Raw genomic sequence first — 26,689 nt, 5'->3', positions numbered from 1 at the left:
TGGGGTAAAGATACAAGGATTTATTATTTATTGTGTTTACACCTACCTCTGGTCACCTGAACTTCATCCCATGCGGCAGAACCCAGCGGGCAAATCCCTCCTCTCTGGCGCATACCTTCACGTATTTCAATAAGGACTAACCTTTACTGAGCTCCAGATGAACTCATCTTATTCTCACGATAGCTGTATGAGATGTCTAATTTACAGATGGAGAAACCGAGGCTCAGAGAGGTCAGGTACTTCCCCATGGCTGCATAGCCAGGAAGGGGCAGAGGCAGAGATCTGAATCCATCCGGAGCAGAATGGAAGTCTCTTCTTCTCAGATTAGACACACACTGTACCTCTTCCTCCCCGTCATGGGAGCCGGATTCCCGACCATTTAGCAGCTCAGATGTTCATTCATTCATTCTTTTGCGTATTCAGTCATTCGTTACGTAGCTTGACATTCCTGAGCTCGGGCTAGGTGTCAGGTGCAGGCTGGTGCTGTCCCCTACACCAGCTGCCCACATCTGCCACACTCTCAGGACTCTGCCCTGAGAACCCAAACTCGGTTTATTACAAAAGGCTGAGTTTATCACATTGTACTATAAACAGCTCCACCTGACCCCCAAGCTTCAGAGAGGCAGCCTGGGTCGAGGCCCCAACAGCCCCCCTCGCCATCCCCCTCGCCCCTGCATGAAGGTCCTGGGTGGATGGGGGTGTGGAGACCGGGCCCGGGAGCGGTCCTGTTTTTATAACATCAGATGGGTCCAAGGACCCCACGCACATACATAAAATATACATGTATAAAACACAGGCGATGGCTTCCCTTCCAAGAGGTGTTGCTAGGGTGGGACGGTCGACCCCCACCCTGGGAGAGGAGGAAGTCAGCCGTGGCGGGGAACACGGGTGGCTGCACCAGTCCGAGCGGCCAGTCCGCTTAGGCACCCAGGGGCCTGTGGCCACGGGCCAGTCCTGTCCGGCCCTGGGAGCTCTAGGCCACCTGGATCTGCAGGTCCTCATCCTCATCCAGGTCGCTGGCTCCGTCCCCGGCTTCCTCAGTGCCGAAGCGAGCGCTTCGGATCTTCCCGAAGAGGGGGGCGTTCTGCTGCTGCCTTCGGAGCCTGTGGGGCCGGGTGACAGGACGGTCAGGGGAGTCTGTCAGCTGCAAGCGGCCAAGCCTTCCCTAGCACTTCCCTGCTGCCAGGCCCCAGGCTGGGCCTTTTTCATCCATCACCTCATCACCCATCATCCTCCCAGAAACCACGGAGGTGAGGGAGATGCTACTTCACCCCCGTTTGGCAGACAAGGAAACTGAGGCACAGAGCAGCCAAGTAATCTGCCTAGTCCCCCGGACAGTAGTGAGTGAGGCTGGGCTTCACGGTGGGCTGGGGCTAGAGAGGTAAAGTAGCCGCTTAGGGTCATACTGCTGGGATTTGAACCCACGTCAGGCTCCAAAGATCACAGGCAGAGAGTTTGTTTGGGGCTGGGGGTCTGAGTCCCGTACCCCCCCCAGGGACAGTGAGAAAGTGCTCCGCCCTCGCTCTTCCCCACATTCAAATTCCTAAAGCCAAATTTACAAGGGCTGGTGGAGGAAATGACCATCCCCCAGCAAGTGGCCGCCTTGGCTGCATCTTACTGGAAGGCATGAATTATTAACACGGCAGGGAGGGGCCCCGGCGGGGGCCTCCATTACTGGGCCATGATTTAGTGAGCTGTCCCCGGAACATTAAAGCACAAAAAGTTGGAAAATAAAACGAGGCAGCGGTCCTGGGCAGCCCTGCCCTCCCCGTTGGAAGCACTTGAGAGGCTGGGTAGAGCCCGCCTGTCCATTTGGGGAGTTTATGGCTCCCAAAGAATGTGGCCAACACTGCGGGAAAGCCCGGGGCTAGGCGGCCTCTGAGGGGTGTGTGCTGTGGGGGTAGAGTGGCCAGTGCCGGCCATGCCTGGACGGGTGCCTGGGCCCCTGCACAACACTTTATGCGTCTCGTCCCAGGCAGACGGGGAAACTGAGGCCAGGTTGGCCACGTCACATGGCTTCAGGTCTGGCTTCATAGCCTGAATTCCCAGCCACGAAAACTCCACACACGGCAGCACATGGCACGTGCTCAGTAAATCAGGGCACAGGTGGCCAGGGGGCAGTTTGGCCAGAACACTGGTCCACTGTGTGGCCGTGAAGACACCTACCTTCTTAGTCCTGAGTTTCCTCGTCTGCCAGCTCCCTAGAATAAAATATCTTCTACTTCCCTTCTCTCATAGGAGCATGATTCTTGCGGCACAACATGGGTCCCAAATATAAGTACCCCCCAACAGCCCCCAGGGGCTCCCCGGGGGCAGAGGCAATAACAGCAGTAGCAGCACTTACTATGTGCCAGGTACTTTTATAAGCCCATTTAACTCACAATAACCACGAGGTAAGAACTGTATCATCCCCATTTTACAGAGGAGGAAACTGACACAGAGAGTTTAAGCAAGTGACCCAAGCAAGACCACGTTGACCACTGACATAGCTACTAAGTGCAGATTCCCACCACCCGGGCAGCCTGGCTGCAGAGCACGTATCTCTCTGTTCTGTGAAATAATAGGATGCCACTAAGGGCCTGGCTAGGGCCTGGCACAGGAAGTTGGTCAGTATAGTGGTCATGATGCCCTTGGCTGGCGGGGCACCTACGAAGTAGGCAGGGGCTTAGGCTCGGCTCTCTGTTACCTTATGGCCCCGGGGAGAGTGCACAGAGTCCAGGGATGGGGTGGTCAGGGAAGGGATGAAGAGTACTAGCTGGGTGCCCCAGAGACCCCGAGGTCATCCTTCACTAACGCGGTCGTGTCCTGTCCAGAGCTGATGGGTTGGGTCTACCATCAGGGCCGGGGCTCCTCCATGCTTCCCTGCCTTCCGATTCCTCAGCTCCCAGCTGGCCTGTGGTCACCCCAGCCCGGGGACCTTGGGGGCTGCTTGTTCTTCCTGGCCATGACTCTCCAGACCCTTTGGCCCTGCCCGCTGCCCCACCTAGGACCCGACCTCTTTGGCCGCCCTTCCTTCCCTCTCACCACCCGCCCACCTGCCTGCCAGCAGTTCACAGGAGATGATTCCAGGGCTCCCAGCTGGTCTCACTTCCTGCACTCCCCTTCCCTGGTTTCCTGGCCCTGGCCCTTCCTGCCTGGAGGGGACAGGATTCTGGCCCCAGGGGTCTTGGATCTCTTCCTTCACTGCCTTCCCCTCTAGCAGGAGTTTGGGGCTCCAACCCTGACCGGGAGGAAGTCTCTCTGCCCTGTTTCTGTGCCCCGGCTGGGAATCCTCTCCCCGCTGGCCCTCCTGCTGCACGCCGGGCTCACCTGGACTGCAGATGTTCCAGCTGCACTTGTAGGTTCTCGCTCTGCTCCGTCTGCTCGTCCAGCGACCGCTGCAGCTTCCGTGCCTGGTTGTGGGCCTCGTCCAGCTGGTGGGTGAGCAGGGAAAGAGCGTGAGGGTCACCTTGGGCCAGCCACTCCTGCCATTCCTCTGCCTTCCCCAAGAGCAATCCCCGTCTGTCCATCGAGGCCAAAACCAAGGCCCACCTCCTCCAAGGAAGCATCCCTTTGCTCCTCTCCGTATCTGCTGCGCCCCTGCCTTCCAAGTCTACACGTCTTCCAACACCCCAAGCTACTGATGCAGCTATCAACCCACCTGCCCGTCTCTCCCTGTGGGTCTGTTTATCTGACCATTCAGCCGTGGAATAGCATCTGTCCATGGAGATACCTCCCTACCTGCCCACTCACCACTGCTTATTCTCCCCGGCCACCCATCCGCCCCGTCTATCTGCTTCCACTCTCCCAGACCCACCTATTATCCCATCTTTCCATCCTTCTGTCCTTCTTTCTCTCTGTCCATTCATCCTTCTACCCACCGATCCAATCAGTTATCTGGCCATCTTTGCACTGTCATTTGTCTTTCCACACATCTGTACACTCATCTGTCATTTATCCGCCCATCCACTCACCTACCCATCCACCCATCCATCTATCCCAACACCTACCCATCTACCCACCCATCCACTCACCTTTCATACATCTATCGTTACATCCTCTCCATCCCTCCCTCTTCCCTCCTCCCCCTCCCTTCCCCATCCACCTGTCCATCTGTTCTCTCATACTTCTGTTCATCCATCCACGGAGTTACTCTCTCGTCTTTCCATTTACACATCTATGTGGTACCTGTGCCTCCTACACATCCACCCACCCATCCATCCATTAATCTATTCGACTACTCATCTCTTCGCCCGTTTTTCTTCCCACGCTGCTACACACGCATCTATTTACCATCCGTTGGACGCCCACATCCCGCTCTACCCTGGGCACCTCTCGAGAGTCAGGCTCATGCCGGGCACCGGGGGCCCGGCGCAGAGTGACACAGGAGGGCCCTGCCGCCCCACTCCTACCCCGGCTGAGGTCTGAGGCCGCCCTCCGGGCTCCCGCGGGTGCTCACCTCGTCCTCGGCCTGGGCCAGCTCCTTCTTGAGCTCCTCCACCCGCAGCCGCAGCTTCTTCACCTCTGCCTCGTGCTGTTCCACCCGCCGGTTGGCGTGTGCCAGCTCTGCCACCTTCTCCTGGAACTGTTTCTTCAGCTTGCCGTGCACGTGCTTCAGGTCTGCCAGCTCCTGCGGGGCAGGGGAGACGGGGGAGGACTCGGCGTCAGAGGGCACCTGCCTGTTCGCCGCCGTGCCTCCAGTGCCCACAACAAGGCTGCACCCAGCGGGTGCCCGATGGACCTCTGGAGGATTAAGAGGCTTAAGCGACACAACGAACAAAGAGCACTGGCGCGGGGCCGGGCTCCCAGTAAAGTGCTCGGTAAGCCTCGCCCCCCGTGGGCACCCAGGAGGAGCAGCTTCCAGGGCGACTGCCACCCCTGTCCTTAGTCGTTACTTCAGGGGTCCCCGGCCCCCAGTGGGCTGGAGCTGGACACCCAGCAGGCGCTCTGCCCTGGCTGCACGGGGCCCCAGGGGTGCCCCAGCCCCGGCCGTTACCACCCGCTACCCCACCTTGTTCTTCTCGAAAAGCGCAGCCTGGCTGGCCCGCAGGTCACAGTCCAGAGCGCTGGCTGTCTGCCTCCGCCGCCGGGCCAGCGCCTCCTCCAGGTCCCCGACCTGCGCCCGCAGCTTCTTGTTTTCCCGTTCCAGGCCCAGCTTCTCGGTCTCCAGCCTCTCACGGCGACCCCACTCGGCTGCGTTCTCCGCCTGCAGCCGCTCCATCTGCAACAGGGCAGGACGGGGTCAGGGTTCCGGGGGACAAGGGACAGCAGGGTCTGGGCTGGATGCTCCCCCTCCCCATCTCCTCCTGTAGCCAATTTTGGCTCCAGGAAGCAGATCCGGCTGCAGCAGCTATAATTAACCTGGGCTGATTTCACGGTGTGCAGGATGTGAGGGAGCTTCTGGTCTCTGTGTGGGAGAGAGGCCCGTCACCCCCTGCAGGCTGGAGCCCGGGGTGTGGCTGGTCCCCCCCTCAGCGCACAGGCCTGCTTCTTGCCCTCTTCTGAGCGGTCGGCTGATGGAGACAATGCCCCTGGCTCCCCCCAGTCCCAAGCTCTCCCGGCTCCCAGCCGCGGCCTCACCTCACCCCTCAGCTCAGCCATCTTCCTGTCCATGCTGGACCGCGCACCCAGCTCGTCCTCCAGGTCTTCGGACATGCGACCCAGCTCGTCCTGGTGGGCCTCCTTCAGGATGCTGAGCTGCAGGATACAGCACAGCCTGGTTATGTGAGAACCACCTGGGTGCATCTGGAACCAGCTCTGGGGGATGGGCTCTGGTGCAGGAACGCTCTGCAAAGAGTCTGAGGTGGGGCCCACGTGGGCCACAGAGTATCCAGAACAGAGCCTGAATCCCACCACTTGTGCCATTTCTGGCATCTCACGCTTCCGACCTCATTACCCGCTAGCCTCCCAGTGTCTACTTGTGGCCCCTGTCACCCCACTTTCCACAAGAGTAGCCTAGAAGGAGCTCTTTAAAAAGACAAATCCAATCATACCTCCATCTTTGGGTTGCTTAGGATAAGGACCCGCCTCCTTTCTATGGTCTCATGAAGCCCTGCGTGGTTGGACCCTCGTCCATCTCTCCTCAGCCTCATCTCCCACCTCTCTCCCCTTAGTTCACTGTGCTCTAGGCTCTAGTCCTCAAACACACCAGGCTCCTGTCTACCGCTGGGCCTTTGCACATACGGCTCTCTCTACCTGGTGCACTCTTTCCAAAGTATTTTACAGGACTGACTTTACTCATTCTCAGGCTTTGGCCCAAATGCCCCCTCCTCAAGGAGGCCCCTCTCCTCCTCCCTAACTACAAGGGGTGCCTCCTTTACTCTCTGTCCCACTCCCCACTGGAATGTGAGCTCGGGAGGACAGAGAGCTTGCCTGTCTGCCCACCTTTGTATCCCCAATGGTCTCGGCCCTGGGTAGCCCTGTGCTGGCTGAATGCACACAATAGACCCGAACAGGGTCTGCGTATGGGTGCGGGGCTGGCCACGTCAGGATCGTCTGGGGTGATTCTGGCAGAGTGGCACATTCCCTGTTGCACAGCAGGAAAACCAACAAACTACCACTCTGTGCAATGACACGGATGAGCCTCAAATACATAATAGTGAGGGCAAGAAGCCAGTTACAAAAGAGAATCTTTATAATTATCTGCTAAACTGCACATTCATGTTTTATTCACTTTTCTGCAAATGATTCCAGTTCATAATTTGAAAAGATTAAAAAGGCAGATTCCTGGACCCATCCTCCAAAGATGCTGCTTCAGGAGAGTGAGGGTTTTAGGATATTTCCCAAGAGATTCTACCAGGGGACCAGCCTTAGTCGCCTCCAGGGCAGTTTCAGGCTCTGAGGTCTGGATCTTTGTACCTTCTGGAAATGCAGCTGATCCACAGGCTTTCTCTGGGTGGCTGCGCCCCCTGGTGGCTATAGGGGCCTGCACAGGAGGCAGTAGCGGCCCCCCAGGGGGATCTCTGCCTACCCTGAATCCCCCTGCTACCGTGGTGGAATCCCCTCTCTGCCAGCTGGAGTCTCAGTTTCGTCATTTATAAAATGGGGACATCAGGGTCCAGCCTCCTCGACCGCCCCGAGGCATCAGTGAGAGCACACACTAGGTGCCCAATGAATGCTACATCCAGACGCCTCCCCTTCAGCACAGTCTACAAAGCCCAGTGAGGTTTGGCTCCCCTGTAACCTCCTCTCTCACTACCCTCCAGCCACACTGGCCTGTTTCCTGCACACACTAGGCTTATTCTGGCCACAGGACCTTTGCATTTGCTGTGCCTTCTGCCAGGAACTCTGCTCCCATATGGTCTCAAGGATGGCTTCTAATTCCTTTAGGTCTTGCCTCAAACATCACCTTCCTAGAGAGGCAGGCCTGCCTGCCTGCCTGCCTTCCTTCCTTTTCTTCCTTCCTTTCTTTAAGATTTTGTGAACTTTATTTTTTTTTATACTTTATTTCTTTATTTTGAGAGAGAGAGAGCAGGGAGGGGCAAAAAGAGAGACATAGAGAATCTCAAGCAGGCTTTATGCTGACAGCGCAGAGTCCGACCCGGGGCTCGACCTCACAAACTGTGAGATCGTGACCTGAGCCGAAATCAAGAGTTGGACACTTAACTGACTGAACCACCTAGGTACTCCAAGAGAGGCTATTCTTTTTTTCTTTTTCTTTTTTTCTTTAAATGTTTATTTTTGAGAGAGAGAGACAGACAGACAGAGTGCGAGCAGGGGAGGGGCAGAGAGAGAGAAGGAGACCCAGAATCTGAGGCAGTCTCCAAGCTCTGCACTGTCACCACAGAGCCCGATGCGGGGCTTGAACTCATAAGCTGTGAGATCATAACCTGAGCCGGAGTTGGACGCTTAACCGACTGGGCCACCCAGGCACCCCTAGAGAGGACAGTCGTGACCCACCACCCCATCTCTCTCATTCTGAGTGCTTCAGAGCTTATGAATGTACCTGCCCGGTTACTGTTGGTATCCCCCGGGCCCCACCCCGTGGCCTCCACAAGGTGAGCTTCTGAAGGCAGGGACATCGCCTGGCCCGGCACCCAGAACAGCGTATGGCACACAGCCAGTGCTTGGCGAGGAAATGACTGAACTCCCTGTCTCCTGCTCCCACTGCTGAAATTCAGCAGCGCGGTGCTGCGTCTCCTAGGAAGACCGTCAGCTCCAGGACTTACTTGCTTGAGCATCTCCTGCTTGGTCTTGTTCAGCTCCTCATACTTGATCTTCCACTGGCTGAGCTCCCCTTCCAGCTTCTCAATGTTCCTGCTCAGTGCCAGTTTATCCCTGGAGAGAGGAGGAGGAGGAGAGGCAGACATGGGGGTGAGCTCACTGAGGCCCTCTGCTGAAAGCCCTCACCGGTGGTCTGCACAGGAGGAGTAGTCCGTGTCCAAAGTCCTTGCCTTGGCATTCAAGGCCCTGGCACCCCACACTGTGGCAGGCACCCTGCTTTTGCACTCCTTTTGGAGGGGTACCCCCAACCCCACGCACAACCGCGGGTGCCCGGCTTACGACGTGGGGAGGTGACCGAGACTCCAGGGCAGCGGCCATCCTGGGCAGGTGTCTCAGGCTCAACTGCCAAATATGACATCTGTTCCTGTTTTATGTACTGGGGTTCCCCGTAAGGCTTGGTTTGCACACAGGGTTCTGGAGTTGGAAAAGCTGGAAAATACTGTCCAGTGGGTCTTAGATGGAGGGGGCACTTCCTGTCATCATCCCTGGGTGGGTCCCCTGTGATCCCCACTCTGCACTCTGCTCTACGCATGCATGAGATGCTGTGAGTAAAGAGCACAAGGCCTGGCCCTGGCGGACAGTAGGTGCTCAACGAAGAGCTGTGCTTATCATCACTCTTCAGCATGCTGTGCCTCACGACTGCCCCCCACCCCCCCGCCACTCTCAGGAAGCCTGACATGTCATACGTCTAACATGCGCTTCTCAGAGGAGACAATGCCACCTTCTAGGAGGTATGTCTGATAATCACGCATGATCGGGTCATTTAGTGGGCAGGGACAAGGCGTGCCTACGTCCTGCAGTCAACGCCCAGGACATCTTGTGCACCCAGGAACTGTCCCGCATCCCTGTAACGCGTGCATGTCCTATTGGACATCCCTGGGTGTGAAAAGGATCCGAGCCTTGAACCTCAGGCTGATTCCCATATAAACAGAAAGTATCTTTGGTATAACGTGGTGTTCCCCAGGAACAGAATCGCTGTGTAAATTGAGGGAACGTCGCGCTCTGCTTTGTTCAGAACTCTACCAAAGGCTGTTCATCTCTCAGGAAATCTGGTCACCAAAGAGACAGCACTTGTGTATTTGAGTTATTAACCCCACACACCTGCACCTGCCGTTTTTGTAGCCACCCTGGGAGGTGACTTTACCTGAGTGAACACACATAAGGCTGCAGGACAGTGGCTGGCTCGGAGTATTTGCTGGTATGGTTATCATCGCTATCATTCTTTATAAAGTTACCAGATGCTGACTACATTTGACCCTGAACACCATAGATTTCAACCGCATGGATCGACTTACATGCACACTTTTCAATAAATATAGTACAATACTGTAAGTATATTTTCCTTTTCTTTTTTAAAAATGTTTATTTTGAGAGAGAGAGAGAGAGAGAGAGAGAGAGAGAGCGAGCGCGCGCGCATGTGCCTAAGCAGGGGAGGGGCAGAGACAGAGGGAGAAAGAGAATCCCAAGCAGGCCCCGCACTGGCAGCCCAGAGGCTGACGTGGGGCTTGAACTCATGAACCGTGAAATCATGGCAGGAGCCGAAATCAAGAGTCAGAGGCTTAACCAACTGAGCCAGCCAGGCACCCCTTCCTTTCCTATTCTTAATGTTTTCTTTTCTCCAGCTTACTTTAGTATAAGAATACAGCATATGATACGAATAACATACAAAATATGTGTTAATCAACTATTCACATTATCAGTAAGGCTTCTGGTCAACAGTAGGCTATTAGTTAAGTTTTTGGGGAGTCCAATTCTGGGGAGTCAGATTTTCAACTGCACGGGGGGTGGTCAGTGCCCCTAACCCCCACATTGTTCAAGGGTCGACTGCATTTCACTATTTCTTCTAGGGGAGCTGGGCCTGAGCATTTCCATGTCACGATACATATATTTTATGACAGGCTCCCCTCATTTCTGCTTTAAATTTCAGTTAATGAAACAGGTTGAGTTTTGTCTGTTTTGCTTAAACAGAAATTTACGGTCTCACAGTTCTGGAGGCTAGAAGTCCAAGGTCAAGGTGTCAGGAGGACTGGTTCTGTCTGAGGCCCACGAGAGGGAATCTGTGCCCTCGCTTCTGGGAGTTTGTGGGCCACCATTGGGGTTCCATGATTATAGAAGCCCCGCACTGACCTCTGTCTTCACACTATCTATGCATTTAATTTCTGGACAGAAAAGGGGGTGTTACAAAATATTCTTTGCAATCAGGCCTGTGCCCTGATCAAGGTCACCGGGAACCTCCCTGTTCTAAATCCACGGGTCAGAGCTTAGTCCTCTCCTTACTTGATCAATTCAACTGTTCACTGCCTCCTCTGTGAAACAGGTGCTCCTGGCTTCCCTGTCCCTTCCGGGACTCCCTTCTCCTATCTCGTCTCCTGCTTGGCTCTTCCTCTGATCTCTAAACTAGGTTGGCTCCAGGGCTCCGTCTCTGACCTCCCTTCACCCGGCTCGTGGCTTTACCAGTATCACCTACTCACTGCTGACTCTTGAGTTCTTACCTCCAGCCCAGATCCACCTCACGAACTCCAGACTCCTCATGTCCCCAGCTGTCTCCCTGTCATCTCAGACTCAACCAGTCCAAACCTGAATTCCCATCGGCAACCCCTCAACTCCCCTGACTGTCCATGGCACCCTCTCCCTGCCAGGAGAAAAGCTCCGTGAGGCCAGGGGTGGGGAGGTTTAGTCGTATTTAGAGTGGTATCCTCACTGCCGAGTACAGGTTTGCCAGAGTAAATGCACGATACATATTATTTAACTAATGAATTATTAAAATAAGTCAATAAACCAAACCTTGCACTGGGTCCTCTGGTAGAGCACGCCGCTCTAAAGTTCCAAGACTCAGCCCTAAGTAGTGCCATTCACCTGCAGCGAGCCTCACATTCCACAACACTGACTTTCATTCTGTGATTCTGAGGGTGCCCTGGTGTGGCCGGGTCCACCCCCCGGGGCCCTGCTTCCCTCCCAGGACTCACTCTCGCTCCTTGAGTAGCACCTTCTGGGATTCATCTAGCCGCAGCCGCAGGGCGGTCAACTTGGATGCACCCTCTTCGATGGTGGCTGTGTCTTCCCAGGGCAGCCGGCTGCGCTCCTGGCGGCCTGAGCTGCCCCGTGGGCCCCCGGCCCCCACGCTGCGTGCCTCCCAGCAGCCCTCGGGCTCCTCTGGTCTGCTCTTCAGCAGGCTCTCCACTAGCTCCAGTTCCTGTGGGGACCAAGGCGGAGGATGGACCAGTGGCAGCTGAGCCCCGCTCTTGGCCAACCTCCTGGCCTTTCCCAGGCCCGGGGTCTGGGATCAGCTTGTAGGTAACCTTGGGCGAATCACACAGCCCTTCTGGGCCCCAATTTCCTCTTCCGTAGCCTGCCTCTCCATCCCTGGAGAAGGAGAGACACCCCCTCTTCTGGGCCTCCCCCTTCACTTCCTGGAACTGTGCATTGAGTCAGCCACCAAAGTTCTCTGTATCCGAGAAGATTTTGCGGGAGATGGTGAGCTCCCTGCCATTGGAAGTATGCAAGTATATGGTGGGACACTGGTGTGAATGGAAGCAGAAGCAGGGACACTTATAATGGATAAGAGCTAGCTTCTCTCAAAGGGAATTCCGGCTCGAAGATCCCATTCTTCAGGTGCCAACACTAAGGCACCAGGAGATACGTGACATGGTAAAAGAGGCACAGGCAGGCAGTCCCTGTGAGCAGGACCAGCTCCCAGACAGGAAGCACTGAGGGATTATTAACTCAGTGCCAAGCCCTCTTCTTCTCCTCCAGCCTCCCCCTACCCCTTGGCCCCTTCAGCCTGCCCCTACTACACCCACGGCCTGTCTCTGACCACGAACCCGAGACATCCATGGACTCTTTTCCAGCCTGGCTTCCCTTGTGACCTTCCTAGATGAGTCTAGGCCAACTCCTTCCCGGTCTGGCACTCCGTTACCCTATCTGGACTGGGACAGTGGCCCTGGGAACTACCTGGGGAGAGAGACTCTACTCCTAATGTATCTCAGACTGTCTGGGTGGGGGCCTTGGACGCCACCTGGTCCAAAGTCCTGTTTCACAAACAGGGAAACAGGGAGGGAAGAGGCTTTTTCTGAGTCTCAGACCCAGACCCTGATCACCACCAGCAGCCCCTTGGCTAGGCTGGAGGAAAAAACCTCAGACTGTAATCCCAAGGTTCCTGCCACTGCACTGCCACCTCCAGGGCTGTGACTGGCAACCACAACAAGGACAGGTCAGGAATAGCACCTGAGGCTGGCTGACAGGAGCTGTCATTATCTGCCCCAAAGAAGAGCAATGAATGCCACCTCTGAACACCAGGCAGGCCTGGGGGGGGGGGAGGGCGGGGCTTCAGCCACCAGGAGGCAGCAGTGCCCACTCCAGCCTGCAGGGATGGAAGGAGAGGGAAAGGGGCAGCCAAGAATCTGAGCTGGAAGAGCTGGCCTGTCTGGGGATGGAGCTGGGAGGAATGTGAGTCTGGACTCTGCTCCTAGAAGGCCTGCTGGGTCAGGGGATGCTGCCCTCCACACCCACCATTAATGCTCCAGCCAGACTGATTATTACAGTGGGTCCTGGAGTTCACCTGGTTCAACTACCCAACGCCCCAGTCACCAGCTGGCAGACATTGGTACTTAATCTCTCTATGCCTCAGTGTCCTCATCCACAAAGCAAACACCTCTTGGGATTGTGCGAATTAACTAGATATGGCACACGCAGAGTTTAGTGCTCTGTGTAGGTGCCCACTGAATGACGGGACCTGTTATTCTCAGCCTCTGGGCTTTTGCATGCCTAGGATGTCTGCCTGCACGTTTCACAGCTAATTCCTCCACATCCGTTTAGTCTCAGCTGAAATGGGACCTCTTCCAGGAAAGCTGTGAAGCCCCCTTCCCAAAGCCTGGCTCAGGGACCTTCTCTGTGCCCCTATTGCCCTGACAATCCCCCATCCCCTCAGCTTTGATGACACGTGTTATAGATGTTCACCCCTACCCGCCCCCCATTCAAGCTGAAAGAATGAATGAATTCAGCTGCGATGCTAATGGACGCCTACTAGGCAACTGTTTGGATCACACTCCTGCCCCAAAGGATAGATTTCATGGTTCTGTTGACTGCTCAGATGTGGGAGTGGAGGGACCACCAGGTCCCAGGCCTCGCCACCCTGGCGATCTCCCTCTCCCTCGAAGAATGGCCTTTTGAGGCCCTGGGGAGCAGAGGCCGACCCAGGGGAGTGAAACCTCCCAGTGGACCAAGCCCTTCCTTATCCCCCTTTCGGAGTCTCGCAGCGCTCCCTTCCGGACCCCGGTGTCAAGGCCCTGCCCAAGAGCCCACCTCGTCCCCAGCCCCACAGCCCCACCCGCGCGCCGCGCACCTGGCTGCCCTGGGGCACTTCCGACCCGACGTCGCGCACCGGCTCCTGCTCCCGCTCGGGCTCCGGCCCGTCCGGCGTCCTGTCGGCGTTCCCCCGGGCGCCGCGCAGCCGCGCAAGCTCGCGGCCCCGAGCCTCGCACTCGCCCTGCGCCTCCTGGCGCTCGCGCCGCGCGCCCGCCAGCTCCTTGGTGAGCGCGTCCAGGCGCTGGCGCAGCTGGCGCACCTCCTCGCGCGCGCGGTTGCGCTCGGCGCGCACCTTGCTCCACTTCTCGCGCCAGTTGGCGGTGCAGTCGGACCACCAGCGCATCGTCTTCTCCATCTGCGCCGCCCGCGCGCGCGCCTCCTCCAACTCCCGCAGCCGCAGCTCCTCGCGGCTCTCCCAGTCCCCGTCGGCCAGCAGCGCGGGCGCGGACGGCAGCGACAGAGCGGGCGGCGGCCCCGGCGAGGGCGTGCCGCTGGGCGGCGTGGGCGGCAGCGAGTCGGCCGGCCCCATGCGCTCCGGCGAGGGGCTGCCCAGGATGGTCAGGAGGCTGCCCTTGGACAGCTGCGGGGACTCGGCCAGCCGGGGGCTGGGCCCGTGGCTCATGGTGCGGCCGCGCGGGCGGGCCCTGCGTCCCAACTCCGGCCGGACTCAGGGGCGGCACGGGGGACGCCCGGCGGAGGCGATACGACTGTGCATGATGGCCACTGCTCCCCACCGCTCTCCTGGCCACTGGGTGGGGGGGCGCTTCTTCCTTGGACCTGTGGGAGAACACAACCGTTATTAGGTCTTGGCCACCACCTGTCCATACCCATAAGCTCAGACATGGGAAGGGCAAAACCGGCAGCGGGAACCGCATGAGCAAAGGCAGGAGGGGGGAAACGGTCTGCTTCAGGAAAGTCCCAGTGAGGCTGCAGTGGTGAGCAAGGGCCTGTAACCGCTTCCTCACTGGCCTCCAGACACCACCCTATGGTCCCTTCACCCTGCAGCCGAGGCAGCTTATCTGAAACCTTGATCTGCTCTCCCTGACCTTCAAGTCCAATCTCACAAGGTGAATGGCTGGTACTACTTCCCCATCTCCACCCCAAATGCAGCATGCATGCTTGCTGAAGGAGTCCCCTCCCTGCCTCTTGCTGCGCTGGGCTAACTCTCATCCGTAAGATTTATCTGAGATATCATCTCCTCCTAGAAGTCCTCCCGGACCGCCTCAGGCCAGGTGGCCAGCCCCATCTGTGTCTCCATCATTAGTCTAACCAACCTCACCTACCATTGATCTGTATCCCTGTCTGCTCCCCATCCTGTGAGTTTGCTGAGGGCAGAGGCTGGCTCTCGGCCACTGTTTTAGTCCCAGCATATGATGACAATGGCAATGACATTTGTGGAGGGCTGACTACAGGCCGGGTACCATGCCTAGGGTCTCATTTATTCCTCTCAATAGACTCCAGGGAGATGACTGCCATTTACCTAAGGGGAAAGGGAGGCTCAACTCAAGGTGGGTTAAAGCCTCGGATTTGATCGCAGATACTGTGTCTGGGGGCCCAAATGCAAACACTGGTGAGGGTTTGGTGAATGCAACACGTGTTCTGGCGGTATGATGGAAATAAGCCCGTATGCAGTGTGGGGGTGTGGCGTGGGGAGGGATCGGTCCCACTGCTGGACTCTGCTATTTGTGGGCCCCATCACTTTAAAAGAAGCGAGATGTGGGCCCCTGGGTGGCTTGGTCGGTTAAGCATCTAACTCTTAATTTTATCTCAGGTCATGCTCTCAGGGTTTGTGGGTTCCAGTCCTGCAGCTGGGCTCCACACTGATAGTGTGGAGTCAGCTTGAGATTCTCTCTCTCCCTATCTCTCTCTCTCCCAACCCCCTCTTTCTTAAAATAAATAAAAGAAAAGTGAGACGCATGCCCTCTCTCTGTCCCCAGCCTGTCCCCCTCTCCCTCCATTGTGGCCTTGTGTTGACCGCCAGCAGCAGCCTCTCTTGGGACATCATGCTCTTCCTTCCCCATTCAGCAGAGCGTGTCGCACAAATCCTCACCCAAGGCCCTGCCCCGATAGCCATCCCTTCCTTTCCAGTGCACTTCTGGCGGGACTCAGCCCCACAACCAAGTGCCTCAACACCAGCTGCTCCCAACACTGCCTGGCCAGCCCTCTCTGTCCCCTCTTCACCCTCCTCCCACCTCTAACCCCCACTCTCAGCAGGTGATCTAATGTCATAGTTGCAGTGAAAAGGGAAGCCATCAGATTGGCACTCCCTCCAGGTCCTGTTCCAAGGCCCATGGCCCCCTTCTCTCTGGCCCTAAGAGGATGGAAGGGCTGTCCCTCTTTGGGTCAAAGTTCCCCTCCCCGGTTTCTCCCATCTCTGCCAATGATGCCCTCTCTAGGGGACCTCACCCCTGCTGGAGTCTCTCCTGGCACGATCCCCCCCCCTTCTCCCCTCCTCTCTCTCCTCCCTGTCAAGGCCCGTCCACCCTTTCAGTCTCTTTGCCCTCTCTCATCAGGCCAGGCCAGGCTGGTTTCCGGCCACACTGCCCTACCTACCTACTGGGCAAGTCTCAGCCCTCGCCGCTGCACCCTCTCTAGTGTGGGCACCGTCAGCCTCTCCTGCTTTCCTGCGTCACCCTCATCCAGGACGCCGTGCCCTCCAGGTCTTCCTCCTACCCTCCAACTGCTTCCCGCCAGCCTTCCCGGGACAACCTGGGTGCATCTGTTGAGTGGCGGCATCATCCAGTCCTGGGGCTCCTTGTCTCTCACCACCCGGCCTGAGCCACCCCACCATGTCGTCACCAGCCCTGAATCTCTCTCTCTAGCCCAGGTGCCCCACCGGAACCTCCCACGCCTCTACCAGGATGTTCCTCAGATAACTCAGACTCAGCCTGGCTGAACTGGAACTCACCTTCTCCATTCCCTCCACAACCAGCTCGTCCTTCTGGATGCCCCCTCTGGGAGAAGAGCACTTCCTCACTCCTTCATGCTGTGGGGTACATTCTGGAATCTTGCTTTCTCCCCACGCCCCTCATCCCGTCACCTCCAACTCCTGTCGGTCTGTCTGCCACATGTCACAAGGATCTATCCACCTTCTTCCTACTCTGTCACTAACCTGTCAAGGCCACCACCATCATTTCCCACCTGGGTGAGCCCAGCCACTGCCTCTCTGCTTTCCCCCTGGAACCACCTTTGCCTTCTTCAAATCCATTCTTTTTTTTTTTTCTTTTTTTTAAATGTTTCTTTATTTTTGAGAAAGAGACAGAGTGTGAGTCTGTGGGAGAAGCAGGGTGGGAGGAGTGGGAGAAGCAGAGAGAGAGGGAGACACAGAATCGGAAGCAGGCTCCAGGCCCCGAGCTGTCAGCACAGAGCCCGACGCGGGGCTCAAACTCATGGACCGTGAGATCATGACCTGAGCCGGTTGGACACTCAACCGACTGAGCCACCCACGTGCCACTCTTCAAATCCATTCTGAACAGTGGCAGCCAGAGTGAGTTTTAATTTAATTGTTTTTAAAGTTTATTTATTTTGGGGGAGGGGGAGGGGACAGAGGATCCGAAGCAGGCTCTGCGCTGACAGCAGAGAACCTGACACAGGGCTTAAACTCACAGGCGGTGAGATCATGACCTAAGCTGAAGTTGGACACTTAACCGCCTGAGCCACCCAGGTGCCCCCAGAGTGAGTTTTTAAAAATGCAAACCTGGGGGCACCTGAGTGGCTCAGTCAGTTGAGCATCTGACTCTTGACGTCAGCTCAGGTTGTGATCTCGAGGTTCACGAGGTCAAGCCCCGACCCAAGCACAGAGCCTGCTGGGGAGTCTCTCTCTCCCGCTCTCTCTCTGCCCCTCCCCTGCTCGGGCGCTCTGTCTCTTAAAATAAACAAACATTTTTAAAGAACACCAACCTTTGGCCATGCTTTGTTGTTGGCAATAGCGGTGACCCCCCTCTAGCGTCAAGTCCGAGCTCGCTCCCTCTAGGAGTCCCAATCACAAAAATCCTTCAATCCCACCACTTGTTCAAGGTCCGCACCACCCGCCTCCCACCCCCCCGCCCCCCAGCCCTGCTCCCCTCGCTCAGCTCACGTTCCACGGCCCTGCTCTCGCCCTGGCAAACTCCCTCAGCGCCCCAGCCCCTCTCCTGTTCTTTTCTCCCCAGGCAGTGCCAACCTAGGTCACCTCCACTGCTCTGCCTGTCTTGCCTCCACCTGTGCAGCCAGACATGCGGGTTTTACCGTCAGGTGGAGCAGTTTTTTTTTTTTTTTTTTTTTTCAACGTTTATTTATTTTTGCGACAGAGAGAGACAGAGCATGAACGGGGGAGGGGCAGAGAGAGAGGGAGACACAGAATCAGAAACAGGCTCCAGGCTCTGAGCCATCAGCCCAGAGCCTGACGTGGGGCTCGAACTCCCGGACCGGGAGATCGTGACCTGGCTGAAGTCGGACGCTTAACCAACTGCGCCACCCAGGCGCCCCCAGGTGGAGCAGTTTACGTTCGTGACCGCTCGCGTGTCAGTGCTGCCCGGCGATCCTCCTGTATTTCTCTCGTCCGTTGGCTGTTTGTTAATTGTCTGTCCACCGTCACCAGGCATCGGTTCTAACCTCTGTCACCAACCTCGTGTAAGCCACTGCCCCTTTCTGGGCCTCCATTTCTCCACCTGTAGGATGCGGGTGGCGTGGGAGTGAGGGAGACCAGTGCTTCCTGATCAAGGGATTTTTCAGATTCACCTAGATACTTGCTTAAAATGCTGTTCCTGGGCCTTACCTCCCCCACGCCCTGCCAGAGCCTCATGGTCAGTAGGTGTGGGGCTGGGGATCTGCATTTTTATAGTCCAGGTTGGGGACATTTGAGTACATGGTGATGCCTCGTCACCACCCCTAGTTTCACATAGACACACGTGTACGTCTCGATGCCAATAACAGCTACACAAAGTCACACACCCAGACACAGCCATACGGACCTAGCTTCCAGTTCCCCATACACCACCACCTCCCTGGCAGGCTGCGTGCCCTCCGACAGGCTCTCTGTGTGTGCAGTGAGGTGGCTGGCCTAGATACCACGTGCATTCGCAGACATCTTCGCACACCCGGACACATCTGCAGACACGCATGCAATCCCACACACTTAAACGCAGACACAGAGCGACACGGGAAGGCACGTATCCTCAGGGATGGACCCCTATGCACGCACCACGGTACGGATGCACGGAGATGCTCCCCTGTAGATACAGAGTCACGGAGGCACCCGAAGATGCGCACGTGAAAACACACCGATGGGTACACACGGACACGTGCCGATACTCACCCCTAAGACAGATGCACACGCACACAAACACACACTCCTCCTCTCCGCCTTAGATGCACACGCACACAAACACACACTCCTCCTCTCCGCCTTTCCCTGGCCCAGCTCCACCAGAAGAAGCTCTTGGAAAAGAGAAACAATGTGCGGGCCTGAGGGGGAGGGGAGGAGGCAGGAAATCCCAGTGCCAGCCCTGTGCTGGTTCTGGGGTGTGGGGGGGAGGTCCGCCAGGATCCGGCTGCTGGGCCCTTCTGGCAGCCCCTAAACTGAGAGGGTGGCAGGGAGGGGGCCACTGCCATATCCTCTTGGCCTCCGGGAGCTTCCAGGCCTGGCATGGGGCTCAGCAGTGAGGGGGCGGGGGTGGGCTCTTTCCAGGAATCTCAAGCCTGTCGCTCAGGGGCAGGGCAGGCGCCACCCAGGCCCCTAATGGCTTCCAGGCGCCCACACTAAAGGCAGGGGTGGGCTCCAGACGGAGCTCCCGTTGCCCTTCCCGGCAGCCTGGCTCAGTCTCTCCTGGGGGCTGGGGGAGGAGGAAGGGGAGCAGCGGGGAAAGAGGGGCTCTGAACAGCCCTCCTGCAAGCCCAGAGTTCCCTGGGGGCCGTGTGTACATACGTGTGGAAAGGGGTGGGGGCCCCAAGGTTGGCTTTCTGGAGAAGCCCACCCCCCGGCACACCAGGAACCCTGCACCCCACGTAGATTCCGCGGCAGCCAGACCCTGCCTAGCAACACCTCCCCTCACCCTCACTCCCATCCCACTCACACAACACAGCCCCGGGGACACACACACAGAGCCCTAGTAACGGACGCTCACCACACTCACCCAGAGTCGTGCAACACAGAGGCTCAGGTCACAGTTACAGAGACAGACTGCTGCCGCCCTGCCCTTCCTGCCCCTTCTCCACCAGGCTCAGTGCCTTCTTCCCATAGGGTGTGTGGTTTGTATGTGTGTGTGTGTGGCCTCCTGCTTCCCCTAGGGTGTCACTACCCCCCAAAGAGCAGGTCGGGGAGGGACCAGCCACCACAGGCCCCAGAGAGCCTTCCTCACCCCACCCTCCCCTCTCCTGCCTCCCACCAGCCAGACGGGTCTATTCCTGCTCTAATCCTCAGGGTTTCTGCTCAGGCTGTTCCCCCCCCCGCTCGGAACACTGCCCCTCAGTCTCCGAAACCCCCACCCATCCCTCAAGCTCAGTTCTGCCACCTCCAGGAAATGCCTCGATCTCCTCAGCTCCAGCTCCTCCTCCCCAGAGAGCACAGCCCTACAAACCGTCGCAGCCACATTTGGCCAGCTGCCCTCTCTTCTTGCAGCGCAGGCTTCCCGGGCCCAGACGGGACGCTTGTGCCACCCACAGCTTCTAGGACAGGCCTTGAATACAGGATTTGCTTCAAGTTGGCTGGCGGGTGGAGAGCAGAAGGCTTAACTGTGACCTCGCATCCCCCTTAGTGGGACTCAGAACTCCCGAACCGCAGCCCCACAGCCGTCCTCACTGCTGCAGGAAGCTGTGGGCTCACTCTAGGACAGAAACTGGAATCTTTTGATCCAATACTTGGCTCAGGCGAGGCCCTCATCTACTCTGTCCACAGAAAGTGACCAGTGGTTCCTGCTGCTTGTGTTACTGTCTAGAAGGTCTCTCCCTCTTTCTTTCTCCATCAGCAAACTCCTACACATCCTTCAAGACCCACCTTTACTTTCCCCTCCTCTGGAAAGCCTTCTCTGATCTCATATAGAGCACGTGAGTGTTTCCAAAGCACTGGCACACCACCCTGTTCTTAGGCAATGGTCATAAGGAAATCTTGATCTCTCTGGCTGTCAGCACAGGGCCCAGCATACAGCAGATGACACATACATACTTTCTAGGTTGATGGATAGAAGATCAACAGTTAGGGATCCCCATATAAAGAGGGAGAGTTGAACTGTCCTAAGGATAAAGAGTCATTCTGTAGCCAGACTCCAAGACAGGCAGGTGTGTGAGCCTGTCTGTGGCCAAGGTCAAAGTCAGAGGTCATTTCATGGCCAGGTTAGGGATTGGGCCTCTTACTTAAGCTTAAGTGGCCCACAGGAGGACAACTTTGTGTTTTGTCTTTAGCATGTTTAGATGACTCTCACTATCCAGCTAGAGAAGGGAGCAATGCTGAAGGCTGGATGGGGGCCAGCTGAGGGGACTGGGGGTTACGCAGCAGCCCAGCTCTTCCCTCAAGCTAAGAACCCCACTGTGTCCTTCCAGAACCTTTCAGGTGGCGCTCTGGAGCTGCCCATGGCCACAGGCCTGGCTGTGGGCAGGGAGCAGAGCCCAGCAGGAAACCGCAGAGGACAGCCTGATTGGATAAGTGCAGGGTCCAAGGCTGGTCAGCCCACAAACTGCGGGCACCTGTCCCTCGGACCTGCTGCCTGGGCTCCAGCCACTGGATGGCCAGGAGAGGAGGGAGGGAAGGAGGGAGGTAAGCAGGGCCTGCCACTTAGACCTGAGCCCCTGGGGAGCAGACTATCCCAGGCACCCCCATCTCAGACCGAGGAGCCACAAAGATGTCCTACATCACTGATTAGAACTCCTTTCTTTACAATGGACCAACTTAGGTCCAGAGGAGCAGCGACTTGCCCACGTCCACCCAGAGGACCAGCAGCAAAGTGGGGGCGGGGTGTGGGGGGGGGAGGGGCTGGACTGCTGGGATTGGATCCTTCCCCTCCTGGGCTAAGTCTGCCTAAGGGGCATGATGCCCCTGGGAACACTTATAAGAGGGGGTCCTCAGGCATCGGGCCAAGTGGCCAAGCATAGCTGGTATGGGAGAGAGTTAGAGCCTTTCACGGGGGCCGGCCGGCCTCTCGGCGACTCCTTGAACTATTCGCTTTTGTAGAGCAGACATCCCACCAGTCAGGGCTGTGTCACTGGTAGGCTGTGTGATATCTGCAACTCTCTGTCTTGTCTGGGCCGGTTTCCTTGTCTGTACGATGGGGAGAGGCACTAACAAGATTCCTAAAAGCTCTGTCCAACAAAGTGGGAGACCTTGTGCCACCTGAACCGACCAGAGCCAACCCAACCCCCACACAGGTCTGTACAACCCTCACTTAAGACACAGAAACAGGAGCCCAGGGCGGAGAGTGGGTTTGCCAGCTATCATCAATTGGCACTATTAGAACGGTGGGGTAACTGAGGACCACTCCATTCTCCTCGCACTGAGCCATCGCTCTAACTGCCCCAACTCCCTCCAGAAATGCGCTTTCTGCCCGCCCATGGCCAGAAGTCGCGTCGACCCTCACTTCCTCGCCCCTTCCCCAGCAGCCCCGGTCCGGCAAAGACGCCCCGCTCCCTCTAGCGGCTGGCGGAGGGCAGAGGGGGCTCCCGGCCCCAGGCGGCGCGGTCCCGCCTACCCCGCCGCGCGGCCCCCATTGGCGGCCGCCGCGGGCTTGGGGCGGTGGCGCCGCGCTCCGATTGGCCCTTGAACCCGTCCATCCCGCACTCGCCATGGTGACCACGTTGGGTCCCCCGGGAGAGTTCCAAATTCCGCCCCCGCCCGCCGCCCCCCTCCCGTCCGGTCCCGGCCCGCGGCATTCCGAAGGCGGCCCTGCCCTCCCCCCCACTCCCGGCAACCCCTCTACACCCGAGGCCTGGGACCCCGGGAAGTTGGGGAGCCCCGGGAGAGGGCTAGGAAGTTCTCGGAGTTTGGGGGTTGCTGCGGACGCTGTGCCCCTCTCCTCCAGCACGCCCCCCAACTTAACCCCTTCCCTCCCGCGGAAGGTTCGCGGCCTGGAGGGAGTTCCCGGGACGCAGTGGCTAGCTGCCCCCAGCGCTGCCGCCCCCGCTCACCTCAGCCGGGGACCCGCGGGCTCCGGACGTCCGACCCGCCGCGGCTGGGCGGAGCGGGCACGGGGCTTGCCGCGGCCTCCGCCGGGAGGGCCGAGGGAGGGCCGCCGAGTCTCCTCCTCCCTCCCGGAGGGAGGGGAGGGAGAGGAGACGGCGGGGCGGGGGCGGTGGGCCCCGGCAAGCTGCAGCCCCAATGTGACCCGGGCCCACCGAGTTGCCGGGGTGGGGGCACCAGCCTGATTTGGAGGCGAGGGGCACGGGGCGGCGGGCTCTGCTAGAGAGGGAGCGGGACCCGGACGGAGGCCCCACCTCCGCTTGGGGCGGAGGGTGGGGGGGGGTACGAAAGGCAGGGTCTGGGGGCCCCCGCGAGGTTCGGCTTTCCCGCCTCAGGCTTCCAGAGCGCCAACGACGCACTAGGCGCCCTGCAGCCGAAGTGGGCACCGCCTGTGCCGGGACAGCACGTGGGGCGCGCTTATCAAATGTTCACTTTTGTTACCTGCATTCTTCCTAGTGCCAGCTCTGCCACCGAGTGGCCGTGGAGCAGCAAGTCTCTGCCCTTCACAGGGCCTCAGTTTCCCCTTTGTACCACAAAGGGATTCACCAGAGTAACCTCACGCATGTTGAGAAGCGTGGTGCGGTATTTGGCCCGCGGTGGGGGCGGGGGGAGATTTTCTCCGAGGTGCTGGGGTACGCCCAGCCTGGGACAGAGGCAGGCAATTACGGTAAGGCGCGCTCTTTTGTGCGCCCAGTGGCTGTGGGACTTCCTCCGCCCTTGGGAGTAAGGTGGTTGTGGTTTGCCTGCGAGATGGGGGATGGGTGCCAGGAGGGCTTCTCATCATATCCTGTATCTGGAGGGCGACTGTGGTGAATCCTCTTTCTTTCTTTCTTTTTTTTTTTTTTTAAAGTAGGCTCTAGGCCACCTGTGAGGTTTGAACTCATGACCCTGACATCGAGTTGCATAGTCCGCTGACTGAGCCAGCCAGAAAAGCCCCTGCCATGAATCCTTCTGAAAAGATCACCAACACTTCACGGAGAGAGTGGAGGCAACAAGACCACATTGGGACTCTACCTTGAAAAGGAAACGAAAAATGATGAAGAAAGACTAGCTTTAACTCACTAACACTATTTAGATTATGATTGCAACCATGCAGACATTAGAATGAAGAGTTGATCCTTTACTGGAACAGGGTCATTTTTGCAAATCTATTTGAGAGTTTCACGTGCAAATGTTGCTCTGAATCCTTTGGTAGTCTAACAATTCTCTCTGGAAGGACGCGATCATTTCTCTTTAGCGATGTTCTCTTCCTCTGTGGACAGCTATGCCTTCATTTGTCCCATATCACTTTAACCAACTTCATGAAGCCCTGCGCTTTTTGCAACATTTGCAGTTTTGCTTGTCAGTTCATTTGCTTCTTACTTGCGTGGTTAAATACTGATGTCTGATGGAGACAGATTTGGGGAGAGGATGTGGTGTTGGAGAGAGATCTAGTCCGTAAATGTTGCGGGGCTGGCCTTTGCTTTGCTTTGTACCTGGGCTGTGAGAGTCAGTTACTAAGTACTCAGAGGACAGAGATTCTCCCCCTCTTTTTTTAAAAAAAAGTGTTTATTATTTTTGAGAGAGAAAGACAGAGTGCCTGAGCAGGGGAGGGGCAGAGAGAGAGAGGGAGACACAGAATCGGAAGCAGAATCCAAGCTGTCAGCACAGAGAGCCCAACGCGGGGCTGGAACTCACAAACTGTTGAGACTGTGACCTGAGCCGAAGTTTGCTGCTTAACCAGCTGAGTCACCCAGGTGCCCCAAGACTTCCCCCTTTTAAACTTGAGGAAATGCTCCGGGTGGGGTGGGGGTGGGGGGGCTTTTGGCTCAGACTTCCCCGAAGTCCACAGCCGGTAAGGACAGCAATGGGCCAAGAACCCCCTGGTTCTTTCCCAGGGTTTCTGGAGGCGACAGTAGGGATAGAGGGATAAAGAAGGTTGAAGAGGTCGAGTCAGTGGTGAAGCTGAGCTCCAATGAGAACATCACAGTTGGGCCCTCTCTCCTAAGAAAGGAAGTAGTCCTAGGAGTGTCTTGCAGGGGATGGGGAGATCCCACCCAGTCATGGAACCAAGATGGGTACTGACCATAGGCTTGGCAGTTCGTATGAATTATCTCAGTTTTTTTTTAATTTTTTTTTTTAATGTTTATTTTTGAGACAGAGAGAGACAGAGCATGAACGGGGGAGGGTCAGAGAGAGAGGGAGACACAGAATCCGAAGCAGGCTCCAGGCTCTGAGCTGTCAGCACAGAGCCCGACGCAGGGCTCGAACTCACGGACCGTGAGATCGTGACCTGAGCCGAAGTCGGACGCTCAACCGACTGAGCCACCCAGGCGCCCCATGAATTATCTCAGTTTTAAGCCACCCCGCGAGTTATCACCAACTCATAGGAAAGTAAGAATCAGAAGTCAAGTGACAGGCCCTGGGTCACAGAGCCAGAAGGTCTCAGCACCCAGATCTGACTCTTTCAATCTTACCATTGTCACCCCTGTCTCTGAAACCACACACCCAGACTGCCCTCTGGATGCATCTAATCTGGTGTCAGCCTCCCGGTGGCCCCACCAAAGGGGTTCCTTCCCCAGCTCAGCCTTTGATTGAGGTTTGTATTGGTATTTCCCACATTCCAGCATTTCTGTCTTGTACCTCTGCCCCCACTTTTTGCCATCAACACATAGCTCTTTTCCTCTAAATAATTTCGTTTTTTAGGATGTATGTGTATTTTAGGGTAAGCAGGAAATCTGTATCAGTTGCCATAAATAGAAGAAAATCACAAAAATTAATGTCACGCGAACAAACAATGCTACTAAAATCTAGCTAGAAACTTGCTCTTTGTTAAATAGGGGCGTTTTTCACAATAGCCAAAAGGTAGAGGCCACCCAGGTGTCTGTTAGTGGACAAATGGATAGATGAAATTGGTCTGTACATTCAAAGGAAAGTTACTCAGGCTTAAGAAGGAAGGGAATTCTGATACATGCCACAGCATGGATTGACTGTAAAGACATTACGTTAAGGAAAATAAGCCTGTCACAAAAGGACAAATATTGTGTGATTCCACTTCTAGAAGTTTCCTAGAGTGATAAGATTCAGAGTAGACTGGTGGTTGCCAGGGGGCTGCAGGGAGGAGGGTAGGGAAAGTTGCTATTTAATGGGGACAGAGTTTCAGTTTGGAAAGGTGGGAAAGTTCTGGAGACACATGGTGGTGAGGGTTGTATAGCATTGTGAATGTACTTACTGCCACTGAACTGTCCACTTAAAAAATGGTTAAACTGGTCAATTTTATGTATATTTTGCCACAATAAAAAATTATTAAAAATCAGGTATCTAGTTTTCTGAGTCCAATATAAAAGATTGAGAACTGAAAAGATAAGGACACAAGGCAGTAGTAGAGACAAGTTAGAGAGAGTTCAGCTCTAAATGGAGGTTTCTCCTGGATGCAGCCAGGATTGAAAAACAATGAACAGCGAGTGACTTCTTCATGGTGTGACTCAGTTTAGGTAATGTCCTGTTGGGGGTCCCACTTACCGTCCTCTTGCAGATCACGGGGTGAATAGCCCCCATGAGGAGAGAGAGATGCTTCCCTAGGGATGGTGTGTGGCTCTCCCAGGATGGGGAGAGGGAGGTGGCTTGCTGCTTCCTCCCTGCCTGGGGGGCTGAGCAAGGGACTGGCACGCCTCCTAAAGCTGAAGCATCTGGAATGTTTTATAGGGGAGTTGGAGGCAGATCAGCCTTCTCAGGGGAAGCTGGACTCAGGGGAGCTGCCCCTGAGCGCCTGAGGGATGGAGAAGAGCTGGGGTCCTGCCCAGTACGTGTGCGTCCCAGCTGGGACAGAGCGGGGAGGTGGATGCGAATGTGGCAAGCCCATCCAGAGCTGGGTGGAAGCTGGACGGGGCTGGACCACGAAGGCAATCGGGAGCCACTGCTGGCTTTTGAGCCGGGGAGTATCTTGGTGGTGATTTCCAGGGTCTGGAGTGCACGGTGAGGTAAAACCAGCACTGCTACTGAGGCAAGGCTTCGTGAAGTTGGCACAGATCCCAGGTGGGAAATAGAGGGGATTTGGCG

General features: G+C 56.7%; 1 protein-coding gene across 2 annotated transcripts; it reads right to left on the bottom strand.

Moving 5' to 3' along the window:
- On the bottom strand, window positions 1–22,854 carry CCDC102A (coiled-coil domain containing 102A). Of its 2 annotated transcripts, none has more exons than XM_047836712.1 (9): window positions 22,600–22,854; window positions 13,544–14,283; window positions 11,169–11,395; window positions 8,148–8,256; window positions 5,560–5,676; window positions 4,991–5,200; window positions 4,439–4,609; window positions 3,310–3,413; window positions 1–1,103 (listed from the first exon to the last, which is right to left on the bottom strand). In XM_047836712.1, exons 2-9 carry the CDS (start codon window positions 14,126–14,128, stop codon window positions 974–976), a joined length of 1,653 nt encoding a protein of 550 aa, XP_047692668.1. In that variant the 5' UTR covers window positions 14,129–14,283; window positions 22,600–22,854; the 3' UTR covers window positions 1–973. The 2 variants fall into 2 exon arrangements, with proteins under 2 accessions (XP_047692668.1, XP_047692669.1); XM_047836713.1 differs by lacking the exon at window positions 22,600–22,854 and adding an exon at window positions 19,620–19,736.
- Between the last annotated feature and the right edge of the window lie 3,835 nt (window positions 22,855–26,689).

This window comes from Prionailurus viverrinus, chromosome E2 (genome assembly GCF_022837055.1).
Source record: "Prionailurus viverrinus isolate Anna chromosome E2, UM_Priviv_1.0, whole genome shotgun sequence".
Classification (NCBI taxonomy): Eukaryota; Metazoa; Chordata; class Mammalia; order Carnivora; family Felidae; genus Prionailurus; species Prionailurus viverrinus.
The sequence above is the reverse complement of the archived record's forward strand: the minus strand, read 5'-3'. Positions and strand labels throughout refer to the sequence as shown.